General features: G+C 40.1%; 1 protein-coding gene across 3 annotated transcripts in view; it reads right to left on the bottom strand.

Moving 5' to 3' along the window:
• The window catches only part of CALD1 (caldesmon 1), a 197256-nt gene that overhangs the window by 100282 nt on the left and 76640 nt on the right, over positions 1–20334 (bottom strand). For all 3 annotated transcript variants that reach the window (XM_011941228.1, XM_011941229.1, XM_011941232.1), the window contains exon 3: positions 7523–7634. In XM_011941228.1, coding sequence (XP_011796618.1) covers positions 7523–7593 — 71 coding nt within the window. In that variant the 5' untranslated portion in view covers positions 7594–7634. The remainder of the gene's footprint in view (positions 1–7522; positions 7635–20334) is intronic.

The following is a 20334-nucleotide window of genomic DNA, read 5'->3' as shown; positions in this document are numbered from 1 at the left end:
ATGATAAAATAACAGAAATTTCATTTTAAAAGATTTTATTTAAAAATGTCAAGGCCCTGATGCTAAGCATGTTGAGTAAGTGTGTGTGTTTGTGTGTGTGATGGGGTGTGTGTTGTATAATCATTGATTGGTCATTTCTATTAAATCATGTAAAAAAGTCTCAGTGATCCAGTTCTGGGAGGGGACTTTAGAGACCCCATGGATTTTTAAAAATTGCTTCTTTTTATAGTGTAGTAAAAATGTTTACTTTCAAATGTCTAATCATCAGGCTTATTTCAGAGGCCCATAAAAATATATGAATGATGACAATAGCAAGTGTTTTCATTCCCTTTATTTATGTCTGTGAGCTTCTGAATCTGATAACATAACTCTACAATAGGGGCCTTTCTTCTGATCAGTGAGAGGAACTCATGTTGGGTGCAGAAAGCAGATGCTGGGAATGTAATGAGCACATCTTGGAAAGTGAGAGAGCCGCTTACTGGGGATGGCGGGCAAAGTATGTCTGCTGGAGATTTTCTCATGGATAAAATCTTCGCTGGTGGTTTCTCAGAAAACATATCACAGCTCCTCAAGCCTGTTATCCCAGCACTTTGGGAGGCTGAGGCCGGTGGATCACTTGAGGCCAGGAGTTTGAGACCAGCCTGGCCAACATGGTGAAACCTCGTCTCTAATTAATACAAAAATTAGCTGGGTGTGGTGGTGTGTGCCTACTCGAGAGGCTGAGTGAGGCAGGAGAATTGCTTGAACCTGGGAGGCGGAGCTTGCAGTGAGCAGGTGTTTCCACAGTACTCTAGCCTGGCCGACAAAGCGAGACTCCATCTCAAAAACAAAACAAAACAAAACACAAAGAAAAAAGAAAATAACCCATCGCTCAACATTCTTTCGGCCAAATTTTAAAAAATCACTTAAACTGGTGCTAATTCTTCCAGCTGAGACAACACAGTCCTTCCTCAAAAACTGTTACCGATCACAACCACTCAAAGCTCTCCAATCAGTCACAAATTCCTGCCCTTCATCTTGCCTATGGTGCTTGTGTCGTCGATGATGTGCAAAACAATAAACAAGCCTTTCATGTTTTTATTTTTTATTTCCATGTTGTAGAGAATCAAATTAGATAATAATAATTAATAATGAGTTTATTGAATGTTTATTAGATGAATAACACTGTGTTAATATTTTCATGTATTATCTTTTTACATCCTCACAGAAACCCAGGGAGGTGGATACTTTTATTACCCCCATTTTGTAGAGGAGGATACAAAAGATTTGAAAGATTGAATAATTTGGTAGATCCCATAGTTAATAAGTGACAGAGCTGGGATTTGACACTATAGCTGCCCAATGCTAAAGCTCATGCCCTTAACTGCCAGCTATGCTGCCTCCCACTATTATACATCTGGTGGTTGCCTCATTCATATCGAGCATAAATGTTCCATTCAGACATAGCTAGTTCTGGGGCCGGCGGCAGTCCATCTTTACTAGACACACATAAAATGTGTAACTTTTTTTTATACTTGCTGAATAGGAAGAGAACTGGGTTTCTCTCTCCCTCTTTCCTGGCCAGAAGTATGTATTTCCTGGTGATGTAATAGCACATGCACACATAATCCAGAGCAGATAGATTAGGAGTGCAGATGGAAGAGACATAGAAACAAACAAATCAAGTGTTGATGAAGATGCACGTGGACCAGGGAAGGGGCACATGAAGATACACCGAGGAATACAGAGATGAAGGCAGAGGAGAGGGATTGAAATAAAAGACAGAAACAGAAAGGGAAGCAGAATATAGCTTTTTTTATTTTTATTTTTTTATTTTTATTATTTTTGCTCTATCGCCCATATTGTAGTGCAGTGGCATGATCGTGGCTCACTGCAACCTCCGCCTCCCAGGTTCAAGCGATTCTCCTGCCTCAGCCTCCCGAGTAGCTGGGATTACAGGTGCCAGCCACTATGCCCAGCTAATTTTTTTGTGCATGTGTTTTTAGTAGAGACAGGGTTTCACCATGTTGGCCAGGCAGGTTTCGAACTCCTGACCTCAAGTGATCTGCCTGCCTTGGCCTCCCAAAGTGCTAGGACTACAGGAGTGAACCATTGCATCCGGCCAGAATGTATCTTATTTAATTTTTTACTCCCATGAAATTGGTGGAGAATAATAAACAGCGAAACTACATTTTTATCTATTTGTTCAAATGAGTAATTGCTTTTAAAATATAGTTTAATTTGAGATGTGAGCAAATGGTGCCTTTTGCTTAGAAACAATACATTAAGGATTTTCACTGATTACCTGCTCATTTCATTCTGCCTACTGAAATTTTTTTCTCCCTCTTTTGGTCACGATTGCTCTAAAGTTACTAATCCCCTTAGAATAGGAGCTTAGTGACTACTGGGACACTATTTACTGGTGACCACTGATTCCTATGGTTCGGTATAGTATCTTGCATTTTGAAGGTATTCAACATCTATATTTTATTTTTTTATGACAAAATGAAGTACTTCCTTCCTTTTTGCCAAATCTGAAGACCTTATCTCAAGAACTCAGTGAGAAAGCCAAGTGAAAGACAAGGACAAGGTAATGGCATAAAAGTTGCACAGGCTAAGGGGCAAGATAAAGAAGGATAAACTTTTTTTTTCTTTTTGAAACTGAGTCTCACTCTGTTGCTTAGGCTGGGGTGCAGTGGCGTAATCTCAGCTCACTGCACCCTCTGTCTCCCAGGTTCAAGCGATTCTCCTTATTCAGCCTCCAGAGTAGCTAGGATTACAGGCGCCCACCACACACATGGATACTTTTTGCATTTTTAGTAGAGATGGGATTTCTCCATGTTGGCCAGGTGGTCTCAAACTCCTGACTGCCCACCTCGGCTTCCCAAAGTGCTGGGATTACAGGCATGAGCCACTGCGCCCGGCTGGAAGTACGTTTTTTGATGCACTACGTTTGCAAACGAGGTTATTTGAAATGAACTGGGCTAAAACCCTTAGAAGGAGATATGTGGACGATACGGTCTCAGGACAGCTCGGATGCAGTGAGTAAATGCCAGTCCCAAGCACATGCAAGCCAGCATGGCACAACGCCTGCAATTAGCTTGCAAAATAGTCTTTGAAAAGGTCTATTTCTGAAGAATAAAATGTGTAAAAATTCGGTTTATTTTAATCTATGGTTATAACACCGGGGAAAAGGACAAGTTTTAAATTGTTTATCATTTCAACGTAAAACTGCACCTGGTAATCAAACTCAATACTAATAAAAATAAAAATAACAGGGTATTTTTATTTGGAAAGCTTTTATGGGTAAGGAAAGTCAATAGACTTTGTCTTCTCCGTAGTACCCCGTCCCCCACACTGTCTGCAAGGGTGAAGTGTACAAAGGCTGTAGGTCATCTTTAATAAATATGAACCCATACGGGGTACATGTTATGTTTGAGGATATGAAAGTATAATTCCTTGATCTTTACTTGGTTTTAGATAGGTTGAAAAGGATTAAGCACATACTTCCCAACACTGTTATTCTATGGGTCTATTCTCAGTACCCAAAATACAGCTTGTTTGTGGAATAGATGCCCAGTAAAAATGTGTTGAGAGTAAGTGAATGAATCTGCAGCTCTGAGCCTTGGAGCCACTCTATTACCAGTAGTTGGTAACTGCCCTCCAGATCAGGGATGAAATCTTTGTTTTAGTTCCCTAAAATCAAAGAGAAGTTAAGTCTTCTCCCATCTGGGCTCAGGTATACTGCATAGGGCCATAGAATTATTTTTTTCAAAATAGAAAATTGCCTTAATTTTTATTTGGCTTTAAATAAAGTAACATATGATCATTGTAAAGAAATATCTATAATACCAAAAGCAAAAAAAAAAAAAAAAAAATTAAAATGACCACCAATACCCCAGAGAAAATGGCTAGTCTTATTTTAGAGGAGGAAGCCAGGGTCTAGAGCTAAAGGAAGAGGGACTTGCTCAGGGTCTCATGTGCCCTTTGTCTTCAGATCAAAACCATGATTTTAGATGGCCTTGATTTCTGCTTCTGGCCACCTATTTCCTGCACATACGCTGCACTTTCCCACCAGAGCTGACTGAACCATAAAGCCTGACTTTCACTATTCTCATAAATGATCAGATTTTACAAAATTCTGAAGGGTGGACATAGACTTACCAAATCTCAGAATAGCAGAACAAGAAGGTTCACCTTGAAACATGGAAAGGTAAACTTAGTACGAGTATAAGGAAATACATTAGTGCTACTCTTTCTTAAGAAGAAAGAAAGAGCGAGAGAGAGAGAGAAAAGGAAGGAAGGAAGGGATGGAAGGAAGGAAAGAAGGAAGGAAGGAAGAAGAAGGAAGGAAGGAGGAAGGAAGGAAGAAGGAAAGAAGGAAGGAAGGAAGAAGAAGGAAGGAAGGAGGAAGGAAGGAAGAAGGAAAGAAGGAAGGAAGGAAGAAGGAAGGAAGGAAGGAAGGCAATGAATGGAAGAAGGAAAGAAGGAAGGAAGGAAGAAGAAGGAAGGAAGGAGGAAGGAAGGAAGAAGGAAAGAAGGAAGGAAGGAAGAAGGAAGGAAGGAAGGCAATGAATGGAAGCAAGAAAGAAAAGGAAGAAAAGAAGAAATAAATAAAAAACAGAAAAGAAAACAATATAATATCCCAAAAGAAGTAATACAGACAGAAATGTAAGTTAAACAAGGTTAGGATTAATTTGTGTAAGTTTATTTTAGGTTATTCAGGGTACATAAGATTTACTGTGTACATTCCTTTTACGTCTGAATGTAAAAGAATGAAGAAGACAAATTAAAAAAGAAGACAAATTAAAAGAAGACAAATTCTTCCACACAAAACAAAAAAGTCGAAGGAACAAACCATGTAGCTGTGTGGTCAATTCTTAAGCAAAGTCCTGAATCTGAAGAAATTGGGTTTATTCACTCTAATGACAGTATGACTCTAACCACAGCAATTTAGTTCTGTCACACCTCTGTCAATGATTCCCTGATCCCCTGTTCACATGGAAAGGAAAGAAGCTGACAATGGCAATCTAGCCTGATGCCCAGTGTCTACATCCCCAGTCCTGAGCCTCTCTAGCCACAACTCTATCAGGCCTGCCCCTACACCCTGACCTGTCTGCTTTCTGATTCTGTTCCACTTTGGTTTACTAGCATGCTCTGAGGTACATAAAGGCAGGAACCATGTCTACTTCTTTACCACCATTATTTTTCCCATCCTTAGCACACTTAAACCTGGTTAGTGCTTAATAAATAGTTGTTGGATGAAGATGTTTTGTAGACTATCATGAGAACCTGAGGTGAAACAACACAGCATTGGAAGGAATAAGAGGTGTGGTTCACTGAGCCCAGCCACCGCCCACAAGACTTCCATGTCCACCATGTCCACGCAGCACTGAGCCTCATACTCTCCCTGGTTCTCCCCCATCTCCCTGGTACATTGTCTTCTTTGATGGTTTCCATTATACCCTGATGATCGCTCACTTTTTCTACACTTGCTTTTTTGGGAATATCCCTTCAGCTTTTGTACTAGCACCACCATACTGTGTCTGCCCACATTTATTTCTCTAATAATGATTTCTCTCCCTTTTTGAACAAAGAGCGAAATTTCCTGTCTCCACATGCCTGCAGGAAATCTCTTTTTGGATGTGGTTTCTACCTGAAATTAAACACTGCTCCTCTGACCATTCAAGAAAGAAATCCTCCATTTGGGACAAAGCAGAGACTTTCCTTCCAGCTTCTCAGACGTATATTCTTTGGAATCATCTGTAAGTTCTTTGCTCTCTTAAAAGGTTTGCTAATTCTCCCTCTGTAAAGACTCTCATATTTGATCTTTCTTCATTTCCACACTCACTGACCTGATTCAGGCCCTCATTATCCTATATTCCATACTATCTCTTCCAGTGCTGGTATCCCCATATTCTAGTCCGCTGTAGATAAGTTTCTCTAGCATAGTGTCATCACACATAACTCCCTTGTTAAGTCTCTGTCTTATTCCTTGTATAGCAAATAGGAACAGTCAAGATATACAAGTCCAGTCCATTTTCCCTCAAACACTCAACAGATTTCTTGCACCAGGATTCTTATTTCTACTTCTGCATTTTTGCCGGTGTCATTCCTTCACCTAGACAGGCTCCCTTTCCCTCTTCATCGCCATCATTACCTCCTCCATGGCTCACCTCCACCAAGAAACTTTCTCTGACTAGTTCCATTGCAGGATGATGTCTACCTTTCCTTTTCTTGGCATGATTGTTTAGCTCTGGCTATGCTGCTATGTTGTTTCTTACTTGTTTGGCTAGTGGTAATGGTTAATAACAATAATAGCTATCATTTATGAAAAACTATCATTTACAAAAAACTACTATGTGTTAGGTACCTGACTAGGCTATTGATGAAGCTCAATAATCTTCCCAACAATCACACAGGCTATGTAGATATTATGCCTATTTTATATATATGGCAACTGTGGCTTGAAGAGAAAAATAATTTGCTCAGGGCCACACAGCTTGTAAATGGCAGAGCTAGGATTTGAACCAACAGAATGCAGGTATCATCCATAGTGCCTTGTGGACGTGTTTAGTCATTTCACGAATGACGGCTGACTCTGGCCAAGTTTATCAGAGGCAGTTATTTTATCTTATGCTTTTGCATTCTCCATGCAAATAAGTAGAACATAAGAACAATACTTTTCATTATAGGCGTAAGTTTCCACTTTTCTACTTTGGGATCGTTAAAGAGTCATCTTTTATCTGTGCATTGGAGTTACTAGGAACAAAATTGATTTGATTTTAAGGTCCTTGTTTAACATTTTTCTCTCTGTGAATGCCTCACCTGCTTTCTCAAAAGAACATCTGATTTAAGTCACATCAAATACCACACTGTCCTTTGTTCTGAGGCCTAAAATGTTAAAATATGCATTTATGCCACAGGTTTTATATGCCAAAGCTTTATCTCCCCAGTTTGACCTCGTAGTCACCACTATAGAGGCCTCACATGACATGAACAGCTTCCAATTACACCCAGAATCTCCTCGGTAACATAGCCCACTATTAACCTGTACTATGCAGATCTGTAGATTCAATACTTTTCTAATAAGAATGAAAATTTTTCACAAAATTCATCCAGGGCTTTTTGCCTTTTTTTTTTTTTTTTTTAGATTGAAGACTCTCATTTCCTAAATGGTTCCAATATTCAATACTTGGCATTTTTCTGTCATTTCTTATTATATAAGCTTTTTAAACCTTCACTCACACATTACTTTTGTCATTTAAGACATTCCAATGTGAAAGGTATTGATTAAATGCAATTATCAATATGCAATTATCAATTGATTCCTCTCAAATTTCTCTTTTTCTTGATCCTTGTTTGTTTTCCTTTTTTAAATGCTAAATTTAGAGTCTCAGCAGAAAAATTTTCCATAACTGCTTTTGCGAACAGTTTGGTGTGCAATATGACCACATTTGGCCTCTCAGAAGGATGGTCTTTGAGGCCTGAAACCAACGTTGTTAATAAGGGAATACAAGTATTTTTCACCCTAGATCCTTACCTTTCTGCTTCGAGTCGCATCTCCTCCCTCTTTTGCCTTCTAAGTTCTCTGCGACGTTCAAAATCATCCATGGTGTGATTTCAGGTTCAGGGAGACCAGATGATGTCTGGACCTGAAGGAGAGGAGGTAGAGTCAATGTCATAGATAACTCACTGTGTTACCTCTCTTTCAGTCACTGTGGACCCTCTTTCCCATTTGCCATTCTCCTGATTTTTCTTTACTCTTAGAAAGCTGATAAGGTAGCCAGTGATCAATTTCTGACTCCTGAGCCAAGTTAAATTCAGTCTCATTCATGAATCTCTCAGAGACAAATAAGTAAGATCCCAAGATTATATACTCTTTTAAAAAGACCTCAGGAGACAGAGAGGTTTTGAAGACTTGAAATATTGGTAGAGTCACTTGAAATTCTACTGAATGATTTTGTTCTTTGTAAGTTGCTGAACCCCAGACCAAAGTTATGAAAAAGTGAACAAAGAAGGAGGAAAACAGGAATGATAAACAGAAAAGAAAAGTGGCAAGAAGAGGAATATGTAGGAAGTATGAGAAAAGTGAAAGCGAGAAATAAAATAATACAATATCTAGGCATATAATGTGCATATTCTCAAAGAAGCATCAGGATTTTAATAAAGACTGCAGCAGTAACATCATGAATAAACATCATGAAGCAACATTTTTAAAAGCAGTTAAGTGGTGATCAAGCTGTTTTCCAAGTTCTAAAATCACTGCTCTTTCCACGGATGTAACCCAACCATTTTACCCTTTCCTACCTCCTCTGTGATGGTTTTAATTCCGGAAAGACCTTCCCCTTCCAACTCTTTAAATGAGGAGCCCGTTTCCCCTGCGTTTTTGTGCCATGGAGTCAAGTATTCCAGAATTCCCCTGCAGCCCCCAAACCCAAAATGACTACCAGAAAGGGGGAAGCGGGCTCTTTTTGTCCTCGCTTTGTTTACAGAGCTGTCAGTGGTTAGTTAAACTCGGCCTGGAATCTGGCATTTAAGGCCTGCTTGAAGATTGTTTCCTGTGCGGAACGGGAGGCCTCCACTTCCTCTGGAATCCTAGACTCTCTGCTGCACTCGAATCACAAAAATATTTTCCAGCCCTTTCTGTGCACATGAGACAAGCCATTTGCCCTGTGTGAAAAAATAAGGAGCTGTGCAAAACCTAAAGCCATCATACCTGAAGGCATCTTTGTTTGAAGGAGCAAAAAGCAAAACTTAGATTTTGAAGCCAAGTTCAGAAACCTTCTTAAATAAATTGTCCAATTCTTTTATTTTCAAATGTTTTTTCCCCTCTTAAAAAATCCCACAAAAACAAAACTAAAAGCTCAGCCAACAAAAGCAAAACTATACAATGTTTGAATTTTTCCCCTTTTTATCATCTAAGGTGTTATTAATGTTGCTTATAAATCTTTAGAAATTCAAATCTTGGTGTTTATTGGGAGTTTTAAATTTTTGGTGTTTATCTATCTTACTCTTACCAAGAGTACTTCCTGAGGCTTTGCTAGCTGGGAAAGAAACAACTCATTTTCTTTCTTATTATTTCATCGACCATAAAGAAATTTTGCTACACTTTCCAATCTAGTCTACAATTATCTGAATGGAAAAAGAAAAAGTGATTTGAGAGTTCCCTAAGAGGCCATCCGAGGGCCCTTCTCCCTGGGGTAGGCGCCTGTTCTGACCACAGGGCAGGAGTGTGTGAGGACAGCCCCGTGGACAGTCGGGTCTAAACTCGTGGACTCGAATGCCAGGTGTAGTGGGAGAGTAGACTCTTCTCTTCCTTCAATGTGGTCTTTTGTTGCATATAAAGTGCCCCTTGTATAACTTTAGCAATAGCAAACAGACATGGGAAAAAGAGGTCCGTCTGTAAGCAAACAATTTTACCTTTTAAAATTTATCCAAGTAGCTTGAAGAGCATCCTCTAAGCCTCTGTCTGGTTTTTGTTCCTACCTCATCAAATTTAAGCAGTCATTCTGGCTGTTTGTCAGCAACAGTGGTTCTCAGCCTATACCTCTGGTGGAGGTGCTAATGAGCAATGAAATGAGTATCTCCAAGCAGGCTGGAGAGGTACATGGTCTGCAGAGCCCGGCAGAGTCTTGGAATACTTAGAGGGAAGTGAAACTAACATCGTGAGGTCACTTCCGCTGGCCATCCTCATTGACTCTCAACCCACGCAAATTCTTTTTCTCCTACCCATTCTCTTCTCCCACTTCTCACCTTCTCTTGCTTACTTGGGCATTTTTTCCTTCCCAGCCATAGAAAAACTACCTGTCATTTGAGTGCTGCTGAGTATATATGTGGAGGCACCCAGAGGGAAAGAGAGAGTGTGTGTGCCATTTCCTACACACCAGTGCTTTTCTAGGTGAGGCTTTGTGCACATGAGTGGGTGTAGCTTAGAGGAAAGCACAAAACCACATCTGTGTACCATGTGGTATGACTCTTGGTGGTGTGTGTGTGGTGTGTGTGTCTTGTGTGTGGGAGAGAGAAGGTGTGTGTGTTTATGAAAGTTGTTCTCAGTATCAACCCAGGATGGGGCTGGAGATCCTCCTTCATCCCTGCACCCTTATATCACAGAGCTTTTCGGCCCTTCTCTAGCATCTTTCCTTTGTAAGAGGAGCCATGTCTAGGTAGAATGGTAACTGATTTTTTTTTTTTTCTCTCTTCTATGTCCCCAGGCAGTAATCCCTCATTTCCTGCCCTACCCCTACTCAGTGCTGAATTCTTTTCAGCAACATTGGTTAGGAAACAAACTCTCAACCAATGAAGGGATGAAAAGTCAAGACAGGGAGATTCCATCAGTCATGACGCTCTGGGTGTCACAAATAGTGTGAAAGAGCTAAGTATTGATGTTTGTGACAGATGGGTTCTTGGAGAGTTTTATGAAAATCTAAATTGGTCATGCTATAGAAAGATTTACTGAGGTGGCTTCTTTCGTAAAGAGGGGAAAAACAAAAACCTTAACAGAGGCAGATAAGTCATCACCTATGGACATGTCTGTGTTTTCAATATGGGTTCTCATAGATTGGATTTTCTTTTAAAACAGGGCCTGCCTACACTGCCATGATTAAGAAATAAGTCAGTGTTAAAGGTTTCAGGCCAGATGCTGGTAATCCCAACACTTTGGGAGGCCGAGGTGGGTGGATCACTTGAGGTCAGGAGTTCGAGACCAGCCTGGCCAACATGGTGAAACCCCATCTTTACTAAAAACACAACAAATTAGCTGGGTGTGGTGGCAGATTACTGTAATCCTAGCTACTTGGGAGACTGAGGCAGGAGAATCACTTGAACCCGTGAGGTGGAGTTTGCAGTGAGCTGAGATTGGGCCACTTCACTCCAGCCTGAGCAACAGAGCAAGACTCCATCTCAAAAAAAAAGGGAAAGAAAAAAGATTTCAATCATCGAATACACCACTGCCCTTCCTTTTTTTTCTTTTTTTGAAATGGAGTTTCACTCTTGTCACCCAAGCTGGAGTGCAATGACATAATCTCGGCTCACTGCAGCCTCTGCCTCCCACGTTCGAGAAATTCTCCTGCCTCAGCCTCCCGAGTCCTTGGGATTACAGGAGTACACCACCACGCCTGGCTAATTTTGTTATTTTTAGTAGAGACGGGGGTTTTACCACGTTGGCCAGGCTGGTCTCGAACTCCTGACCTCAGGTGATCCTCCCACCTCGGCCTCCCAAGGTGCTGGGATTATAGGCATGAGCCACCGTGCCTGACCTGCCCTTCTTTTTGAACAAAGCCACAAGCCTGCGGCCCAGGGGATTGGCACGATGTGACAAGAGGTGTGTCCTGCATCTTACCATCATGCCAGGGCTTCCGGGACTTTCCTCTCTTTCCTTTCTTTCCTCCTTGCTTTTTTTCTCTGCCTCTTTTCAAAGGCAGAATATTGATTGGTATTTCTTCTGACATTAAAACATTTTTCTCTTTCTTTGTCACTTGTTTTTCTTCTCTATATCTCACCCTATGTTGGAAATTAAAGTATGTCTATATTTATTAAAACTAATTTATGGCTCTTTTTCTTTAAAAATTTAGTTCAATAGCTAATGTGCATCTTTCAACCAAGAAATTTATTATGTTTTATATTCACAAAGTTTTTGCTGTTTTTCTTTTTCCCTCTATGGGCATGTGGCCCTCAGTATAGATATTTCCTGTGACGCCTTTACAAGGAGAACTAGTAAGTTTCTGCTTTTGTTTGGGTCAGGGTTGGTGGCAGATAAGCCATTTTAGGTGTGTGTGGGTGTACTCACCTGTGCATGCGCACATGTGTAAATTCAGTCAAGGCAGGAGATGTTTGTGAGCAGGTGACTTTCTACCCCAGCACTCAACACTTAGGGACAAAGCCATATGGAAGAAGCTAAGTCTTATCTACTTTTTGGGCAGTGCCAGTATTGGTTTGGAATGCAAGAAGAATAAAATCTGTTGTATCAGGGACACTGAATAAGTTAATGCAGCATCCAAAGGGAACTAACATTTATTGAATATGTACTATGTGGCAGGCCATTTTTTAAGCCTTTAACGTTTTAATGAATAGACTTTATTGCTTAGAGCAGGAAAAAAGCGAGTAGAGAGTACAGAGTTCCCATATATTCCCCCCTCCCCAACTCCTGCCCACATTTTCTCCTGCATTTGGAGATAGAGTCTTTGCAGATGTAGTCAAGATGAGGTGATTAGGGTGGTCCCTTATCCAATATAATGGTGTCCTTATGAAAAGAGGAAATTTGGCACAGAGACAAACACACACAGACGGGAGATAATGTGAAGGCATGGTGAGATGCCATGAGAAAATGGAGACAAGGAAGACCTAAGGTTTTCACCAGAAAGCTGGGAAAGAGAAATGGGGCAAACCGTTCCCCAGCGCATTCGGAGGGAGCCTGGCCATGCTGACACCTCCATTTCAAACTTCAGCTCTCCATAACAGTGGGACAAGAAATTACTGTTATTCTAAACCAACTAGTGTGTGGTACTTTGTTATGGCAGCCCTAGGAAACTATTAGGAACATCTTGCAGTAGTGTGGTACATTTGTTCCAATTGACAAACCAATATTCATGCATTATTATTAACTAAAGTTCATAGTTTACATTAAGGTTCACTCTTTGTTGTACAGTTTCAAAGGTTTCACCAAATACCGAATGTCACGTATTCACCATAGTAGCCTCATACAGAACAGTTTCACTGCCCTAAAAATCCCACCTGCTCCACTCATTCATCCTTTCCCTCTCCTTACTCCCAAATCCTGGCAACCACTGATGTTTTTATGTCTCTACAGCTTTGGCTTTTCCAGAATATCATATAGTTGGAATCATACAGTATGTCTGTAGCCTTTTCTGATTGGCATATTCTACTTAACAATACACATTTAAGTTTCCTTCAAGTCTTTTCATGGCTGGTAGCTCTGCTGGGCCATTAAAATATATGTAATTTTACTTTATCTGGGTAACAAATCTGTGAGGTAGCTAGTATAATTCCCATTTTATGGAATTTCAAAGTGTATGCTCTTAACCACTATAATAGGACTAATCCACTCTTTCTAGGATTTGTTTTCCATTTCAGGGAACAAACAAGAGTGCCCCAAAGAAGTTCTGAGAGGACTATTATCACTGATTGCCACATTGATTCATTGGATCATATAACCTTAGGTAAGAAATAATCCTAAAAATTACCTGTGCCTTCAGTTTACAACCTGTTTAGTTTAAATCATAAAATTATCAAGTCACAAAAGATCTCAATTGAATTAGCCTTCCAAATGCTTATTTCATCTCTGTTAATTTATTGTTAGGGCTTTGTAAAATTCATAAATCAGGATGGCTGTATCCTCGACAGCATCATTGCATACTCTTCTTCGGTATCTTAGTATGCCCACATATCCATGCTTCTTCCTCCTTCCCAGATGTAAATGTCTTGAGTATCTAAGTCTGTTCTCATTTAATTGTTTGATCTAGAAACCATTAACCTTCCTTTCAAGCTGATCATACCACAGCATTCTAGATAAAAAATACTTTATTACCTCTCAAATATGTCTTACAACTTTCTACCTCTACATTTTTACTCATTCTTTGTAATCCACATCTTCACTATCCATATTTTTATTCAATCATGAATTTCGTGCTCAAATTTTACTTCCCTCACGATACCCTTTCCTGAGAACCCTAGCTTAAGTGTGACAATTCCCTCCTTGAATGTCTATAATTCGTTTTGATAATCAATAACACATTGTCGGCTGCAGCTCATCAATTGTTCTCTTTCACTGATCTTTAAATATTTGTATTAATATTTTACTTTCCATATGCTTTTGTTCTTAAGGCCACTTATGAAAAGATATAGTCTTTTAAAAAATTTTCCCACAATGGGGACAGAGTAGGCACTCAGAAATTGTAGCCAATTTGAGCCACTGGATTTTTATTCTAGATTTTACTATTCTGAGTATGGAAAATGTAATTCAAGCCAATTCATCTCTCTGTACTTTATTGACTGATCAGTGTTTACAAAGTGAATCAAAGACCTTGGTAATCGACTATGTATAAATCTCAAAAATTATATAAACCCACATTTGCAGTAGTTACACAGTAAATCTGGCAGCACTTTCTTTCCGACTGTACAAAATGAACTTTTGTCCTTTTCGAAAAAATCAATTTATCAACCCACTTTGCTCTTTTCTGAACTGAATGGTTCATTTGGGATTCGAAAACCAAATACACAAATGGATTATAATGTACGGTTTACGCTTAACTTTAGCTCAACCTTCACCATCTTGTTCCAAAAATCTGTGCTACTTTAAAAAAACACTTGCATTTACCAAGGCAGGTCTGTCAAGAACAGCAGCATAGAAATAAGAATGAATACAATCAACCTGAGGCACTTTGTCCTTTCAAGGTGTTTCTTTTCTCTAATCAGTGGAATCTAAAACACAAAGCCCTACTAAGGGCAGGTTAACAGGTTATGACCTGTTTTTCCCTTGCCTTCCCTGCATAATCTTTTAGTATTACCATTTCTCTATTTGTACTTCTCCACTAGCAAACAGAAGACCTGGCATTATTAAAGCCAATGTCTTTATGCCCTCTCTTTCACCTTCTGAGTAGCAGACAGTTTGGGTAGTTTAGATTTGTGAAATGATGGTTTTTGTATATACTAACATCAACACTTAGGAAGACACCATGTTTAGGGACTTTAGGTTGCATCTTCCAGTGTTATCACAAATAAAACCACCTTAATTTGGAGCACTTTACATTTTTCAAAACTTTATGGTTACCGTTATTTGATCCTCTCAGGTAAGAAGAATGAATTCAACCCCATTTAAAGAAAGGAGACTGAGACATATAAAGCTTTGACGTTAGCTCCTTAACCACTACAAATCAGTGGAAAACCAGGATTGGCATTTAGACTAATTTCTAAACCAACTTGAAAGTTGCTTAGAAGAGTGAAGAGAAGTGAAAATGTGCAACATGACTTTTGTTTTCTTTTCAAGCATTTAAATACTTTTCCTTGATGAACTCAAGGAGAATTAGGCTGAAAGACAGAGTTTAATGCTAAATCAGAATAGGCATGCTGCTCTTTTGGCCCCTAGAGAAGAGCAAATGACGTAAGTGTAAACCCTAAGGCAAAGTGGAAATTCTCCACTAACTTGTGTCCATGTGAGAAAAAATGCATAGACTTGCTACAAATATGTAAAGATGCTTTCTAAATGTATGCCTAACAGAGGCATTCACAATATTAGCACACATAATGCAGATGCAGGGAGGGCCAGCTCCAGCAGAACTACCCAAAAATGGAGGTGCCTGGAAAGGGCAGAGATCCCTGTCTCTGAAAAAAGCCAGGGAGAAGTGAAGTGGCCATCTGTTTAAGGTTATGGTGCAAATATGATTTTAAGATTCTAAGGTTATGCTGTCCAATATGGTAGCCACCAGCCATGAGGTCATTTAAATTTAATTGAAAATAGATAAAATTTAAAATTCAGTTTCGCCAGTCCCATTTCAAGAGCTCAGTGGCCATTATGTGGTTAGTGGCCCCCATATAAGATGGTGCAGAGAACATTTTCACCACTGCAGAAAGTTCTATTGGACAGCCCTGCTATAAGATCTTCCAACTTCTGGCTGGGCATGGTGGCTCACACCTGTGATCCCAGCACTTTGGGAGGCCGAGACAGGTGGATCACGAGGTCAGGGGATCAAGACCATCCTGGCCAACATGGTGAAACCCTGTCTCTACTCAAATTACAAAAATTAGATGGGTGTGGTGGCGGGCGCCTGTAGTCCCAGCTACTCAAGAGGCTGAGGCAGGAGAATCACTTGAACCCAGGAGGTGGAAGTTGCAGTAAGCTGAGGTCACACCAATGCACTCCAGCCTGGTGATAGAACAAGACTGTCTCAGGAAAAACAAAAAATAGATCTTCCAACTCCTAATATGAAGTGATTGTACTGAGTGAAGTAATGCTATGCACTTCAGAGACATGAAGGTAAGTTAGACATGGTCTCCGTCTTCAAAGACCTTACAATCTCATAGAAAAGATACGATAAGGTGTGGGTTGTTATATAGGGCAACCTCTCAAAGCATGGCTGTGCTCTCCTAATTCCCTCACTGATACTCTCTCCATTTTCCTGTGGAGGCTCTTTGGATGGGGGCAATCTTGCTGTGACTGGGCACTTGCAACTGAGGAAAGTAAAATGTTTGGCAAATGCAAAAGAAGCTGAGACACACTGGCTGAAGAAAGATCACACTTCAAGTTAAGTAACAAGGCCCAAGAGTGGTTCACATGGAATGAAAGTTCAGAAACCATGGGTCTTTCCCAATTGTAAACATTCTGCAGAGATCACCATATTTTACATAAAAGTAGTTTAATTTGTGCATGACCTTCTGGACTTGCTGAACTACTCATCTTAAAAAAAAAAAAGTCAGCAACTCATGTGCCTGCTTTTTGTGAATGGTTTGCTCAACTAACACTTCCAGTTTAGTGATCAAAAACCACATACAGAGCCTTGGCCAGCTGTCCTGCTAATATGAAGTAGGAGAGCTTAGATGGCAGGATGCAAATCCATTTATATTGCTGAAAACAATTCAAAGGTGTGTTCTAGAGGTGCTTTGTTAATAGCAGTATTTTTGTATGTGAAGGACAAGCTGTTATTGATCAGGGACTAATTACTCTCTAGTGAATTATTTGACGTCTATTCATCATGATCATCAGGTGTGTCTACTGTATTCTGGAAGTGCAAAGCAGGTTAAAAACTATCTTCTAGAAGTTTATAACCCAAGGTGGAAAGCTTCGAAACCCAACTAAAGGACATTATCTGCTATGTCCCTTGGACGTAACAGACATATAATTTAAGCATATACATTTACAGATAAATAATAAGTTGAAAGATTGATTCCTCTTTCTTTACATTTAGATGGTAATTTAGATAGTAATGAGTCATTTCGATAGTAGTTTCACTTATTTGTTAGTTTGGGGATACCCGGACTTTTTATCAGGTAGGGAATGGCTCACAGTTGGGGCCTGCTTAAGAATAGAACAAAACCATAGGATCTTTGAACAAGTGACCCAGTAACCTGAGTTTGTACTGATACCCATATTGTATTTCTATTGGAGCACTTAGTCTATAGCTTGTATTTTAATTACCAAATACATATTTGTCTTCTGTAAAAGGCTGTTATATCTTAGAAGTAATTACTCTCTTTCGTGATTCCTCGAAGTTCTTAACCGACTATTTTTCTTATATTCAGCATTAGGCTCACACTTGTTGAGTTGGAACAGATGCCAGGGCAGTGCTTATTTGTTAAACTTAGTTGTTAAACGAATGAACTTAGCTAAGATGTTATCAAAAGGCAGTGTCTCTGGCTGAGCTCTTAGTAACCTTGGAAATGGTGGTGGTTTACTATGGAACTCTATTTTACATTTTGATTTGTAGTTGTGGTTGTTTTTCTCTAGTGGAAAAGAACTTGGTCTTAGAGAGACATTTCGATTTCAGGAAGAGGAGTATTAGGCATTTAACTGAGGGAATAGGTTTGTTCTTGGATGTTGAAAGAAAAAGAAGACATGATGAATAAGACAAGAAGAGAATCAGAATTCAGCTGATATACTTCAAATTTCCGCAGCCTTTGGAAAGTCCTTGCTACTCCTCCATCATAATTAGAAAACACTGACATTCAGAGCCAATTTAAATGTTTCCATCAGTCTGAAAAAAGTGTTGCCTGATTGTGCTCTCTAACCATGCTCAGTAATTAGAAACATAAGGCACCGTTCTGGAGGTTTGCTTGGGACCCTACCCTTCCCAGGCCTCGTGTGGCAACCCATTGGCTACGGGACTTTTATCTTTTCTCACCATCTCTTAGGAGCCCCAGCCCAGATCACAGGAAAAGTGTGAGGTTGCCATGGGCATTCCTGGAAAAACTAGAAACTTCCGGCGCCACTTTAGACTTTAAGATACACAGAAGAAGCTCACTCTGCCTGCCTGTTTCCTCGCTAAAGCACTATAGCTCTGTACTATATGTGGAAGGCAACAGTTCAAGGATTCAAACCAAAAGAGGCAAAAGGAGGATCTTCGTGACAACCAGCTTGAAACGGCATCCTTGCTCGCTTCTTAGAACAAGAAAGCTGTTCCAGCAGCTGATGTTAGAGTTCCTCACACTCTTGCTGAAAAACCTACACTTTGCAGAGTGTAGGATTAGAATACCATCTAAGAAGCAGCAGCAACAGCTTTCTACTTCTGACAGTACCTACAAAGAAAATGGAAAAACACTTGTAATCAAGGACTTCAACTCGACAGTTACCTAGCTTGTCAAATTAAAACATGTGGCAACCACCTGCTGAATATCTTGAAAGAATGATACTTTCTTGTTTCTCTCCCTGACTTAAAATCTCTTTGGAGTACATTTGCAATTCCTAATTTTTCACACTTAAACAAAAGCTGTCCACACTATGTTTAAAGATGACTAAGCAATTTTGTATTAAGTAACCAAAGAGCACTCTGCCAATTTTGGAATAATTAAGTTTCTGCAGCCTCTAATATAAACAGTTCCAAGAACTACATGCGGCCTACCAAAAGTATATATTACAAGTAGTCAACCCTGTGGCCAGCTGGCAGACAGATCAACATATTAAAGTAGAATTGTTCAGAATTTGGAGTATTATTTTTCTTTTCTCCCAGTATTTTTTCTGCATCCAACTTTGCTTCTTTGGGAATGTTTTCAAATACACAAAGCAAGAAACTATTGTGGGATTGCACCTCTTGTAAACGAATGAGCATTTCTCTTGAGATCCTTTGGAATGCACCTATCATTCCCATTTCAATTCCATCTACACAGGCAGCCAAAGAAAAATGGAGCAAATGAATCCACCTTCGTACCCCTCAAGTGAAAGCATTCATATTTTGCTTGATCACCAGAAAGATCTGCATTGACTGCTGGACAAGTGAATGTGGATATTAAGCCATAGGTCTGTTGAGTACCAAAACACCTTTCTGACCCTAGATCCTTGCACTGTGCATTAGTCTGCTCTTGCAGTGTTCTAAAGAACTATCTGAGACTGTGTAATTTATAAAGAAAAGAGTTACTTGGCTCATTATTCTGCAGACTGTATAAGTAACATGGCTGGGGAGGCCTCAGGAGACTTTTTTTTTTTTTTTTTTTTTTGAAATGGAGTTTTGCTCTGTCGCCCAGACTGGAGTGCAGTGGCACGATCTCGGCTCACTGTAAGCTCCCCTTCCTGGGTTCACACCATTCTCCTGCCTCAGCCTCCCAAGTACAGGCGTGTGCCACCACTCCCGGCTAAGTTTTTTGGTATTTTTAGTAGAGATGGGGTTTGACTGTGTTAGCCAGGATGGTCTCTATCTCCTGACCTCGTGATCCGCCTGCCTCAGCCTCCCTAAGTGCTGGGATTATAGGCGTGAGCCACGATGACTGGCCGGCCTCAGGAGACTTTCAATCATTGTAGAAGGCAAACAGGAAGCAGGCATGCCTGACATGGCCGAGTAGGAGGAAGAAAGAGAAGGGGAGGTGCTGCACACTTTTAAACAGCCTTATCTTGTGAGAACTCACTCCATATCAGGAGAACAGCAAGAGGGAAATCCTTCCCCATGATCCAGTCGCCTCCCACCAGGCCCCTCCTCCAACAATGGGGATCACAATTTGACATGAGATTTGGCAGGGACACAAGTCCGAACCATATCACACTGCCTTTACCAGATAGCTTCGTGGGCCAGAATTACTTGCTAATAAGGCTAAAGTCACAGATTTATCCCACCAGGAATGAGTTACTCATTTGAGGGGAAAAACATCCTAAACTACGGCCCTGTGCTATGACATTAATCCTGGCCAGCTATATGTCAGATGTAGCTGACCACCTTAAATCGAGAAAATAGAGATAGTTTAGCCTATCCCGCCGTGACCTTCAGTAGTGTGTATGGCCAAATGAATGTGAGTGTGTCATCACACAAAAGGCCCGTACATATTCAGCTGCATTATAAGTCCTGTCGTCTTCTGCATTATATTTAAATTCAGATACAGTCAAGAGTGGCTGAGACTCTATAACTATCATCCCAATGAGAACTTTAATAAAAGCATTCAATAGCGATCATTAAAAAGTCAGGAAACAACAGATGCTGGAGACCGTGTGGAGAAATAGGAACGCTTTTACACTGTTGGTGGGAATGTAAATTAGTTCAATCATTGTGGAAGACAGTGTGGCAATTCTTCAAGGACTTAGAACTAGAAATACCATTCGACCCAGCAATCCCATTACTGGGTGTATACCGAAAGGATTATAAATCATTCTCCTATAAAGACACATGCACTCATGTTTATTGCAGCACTATTCACAATAGCAAA

This window comes from Colobus angolensis, unplaced genomic scaffold, assembly GCF_000951035.1.
Source record: "Colobus angolensis palliatus isolate OR3802 unplaced genomic scaffold, Cang.pa_1.0 Scaffold2, whole genome shotgun sequence".
NCBI lineage: Eukaryota > Metazoa > Chordata > Mammalia > Primates > Cercopithecidae > Colobus > Colobus angolensis.
Note: the sequence above shows the minus strand (reverse complement) of the source record. Positions and strands in the feature narration are given on the sequence as shown.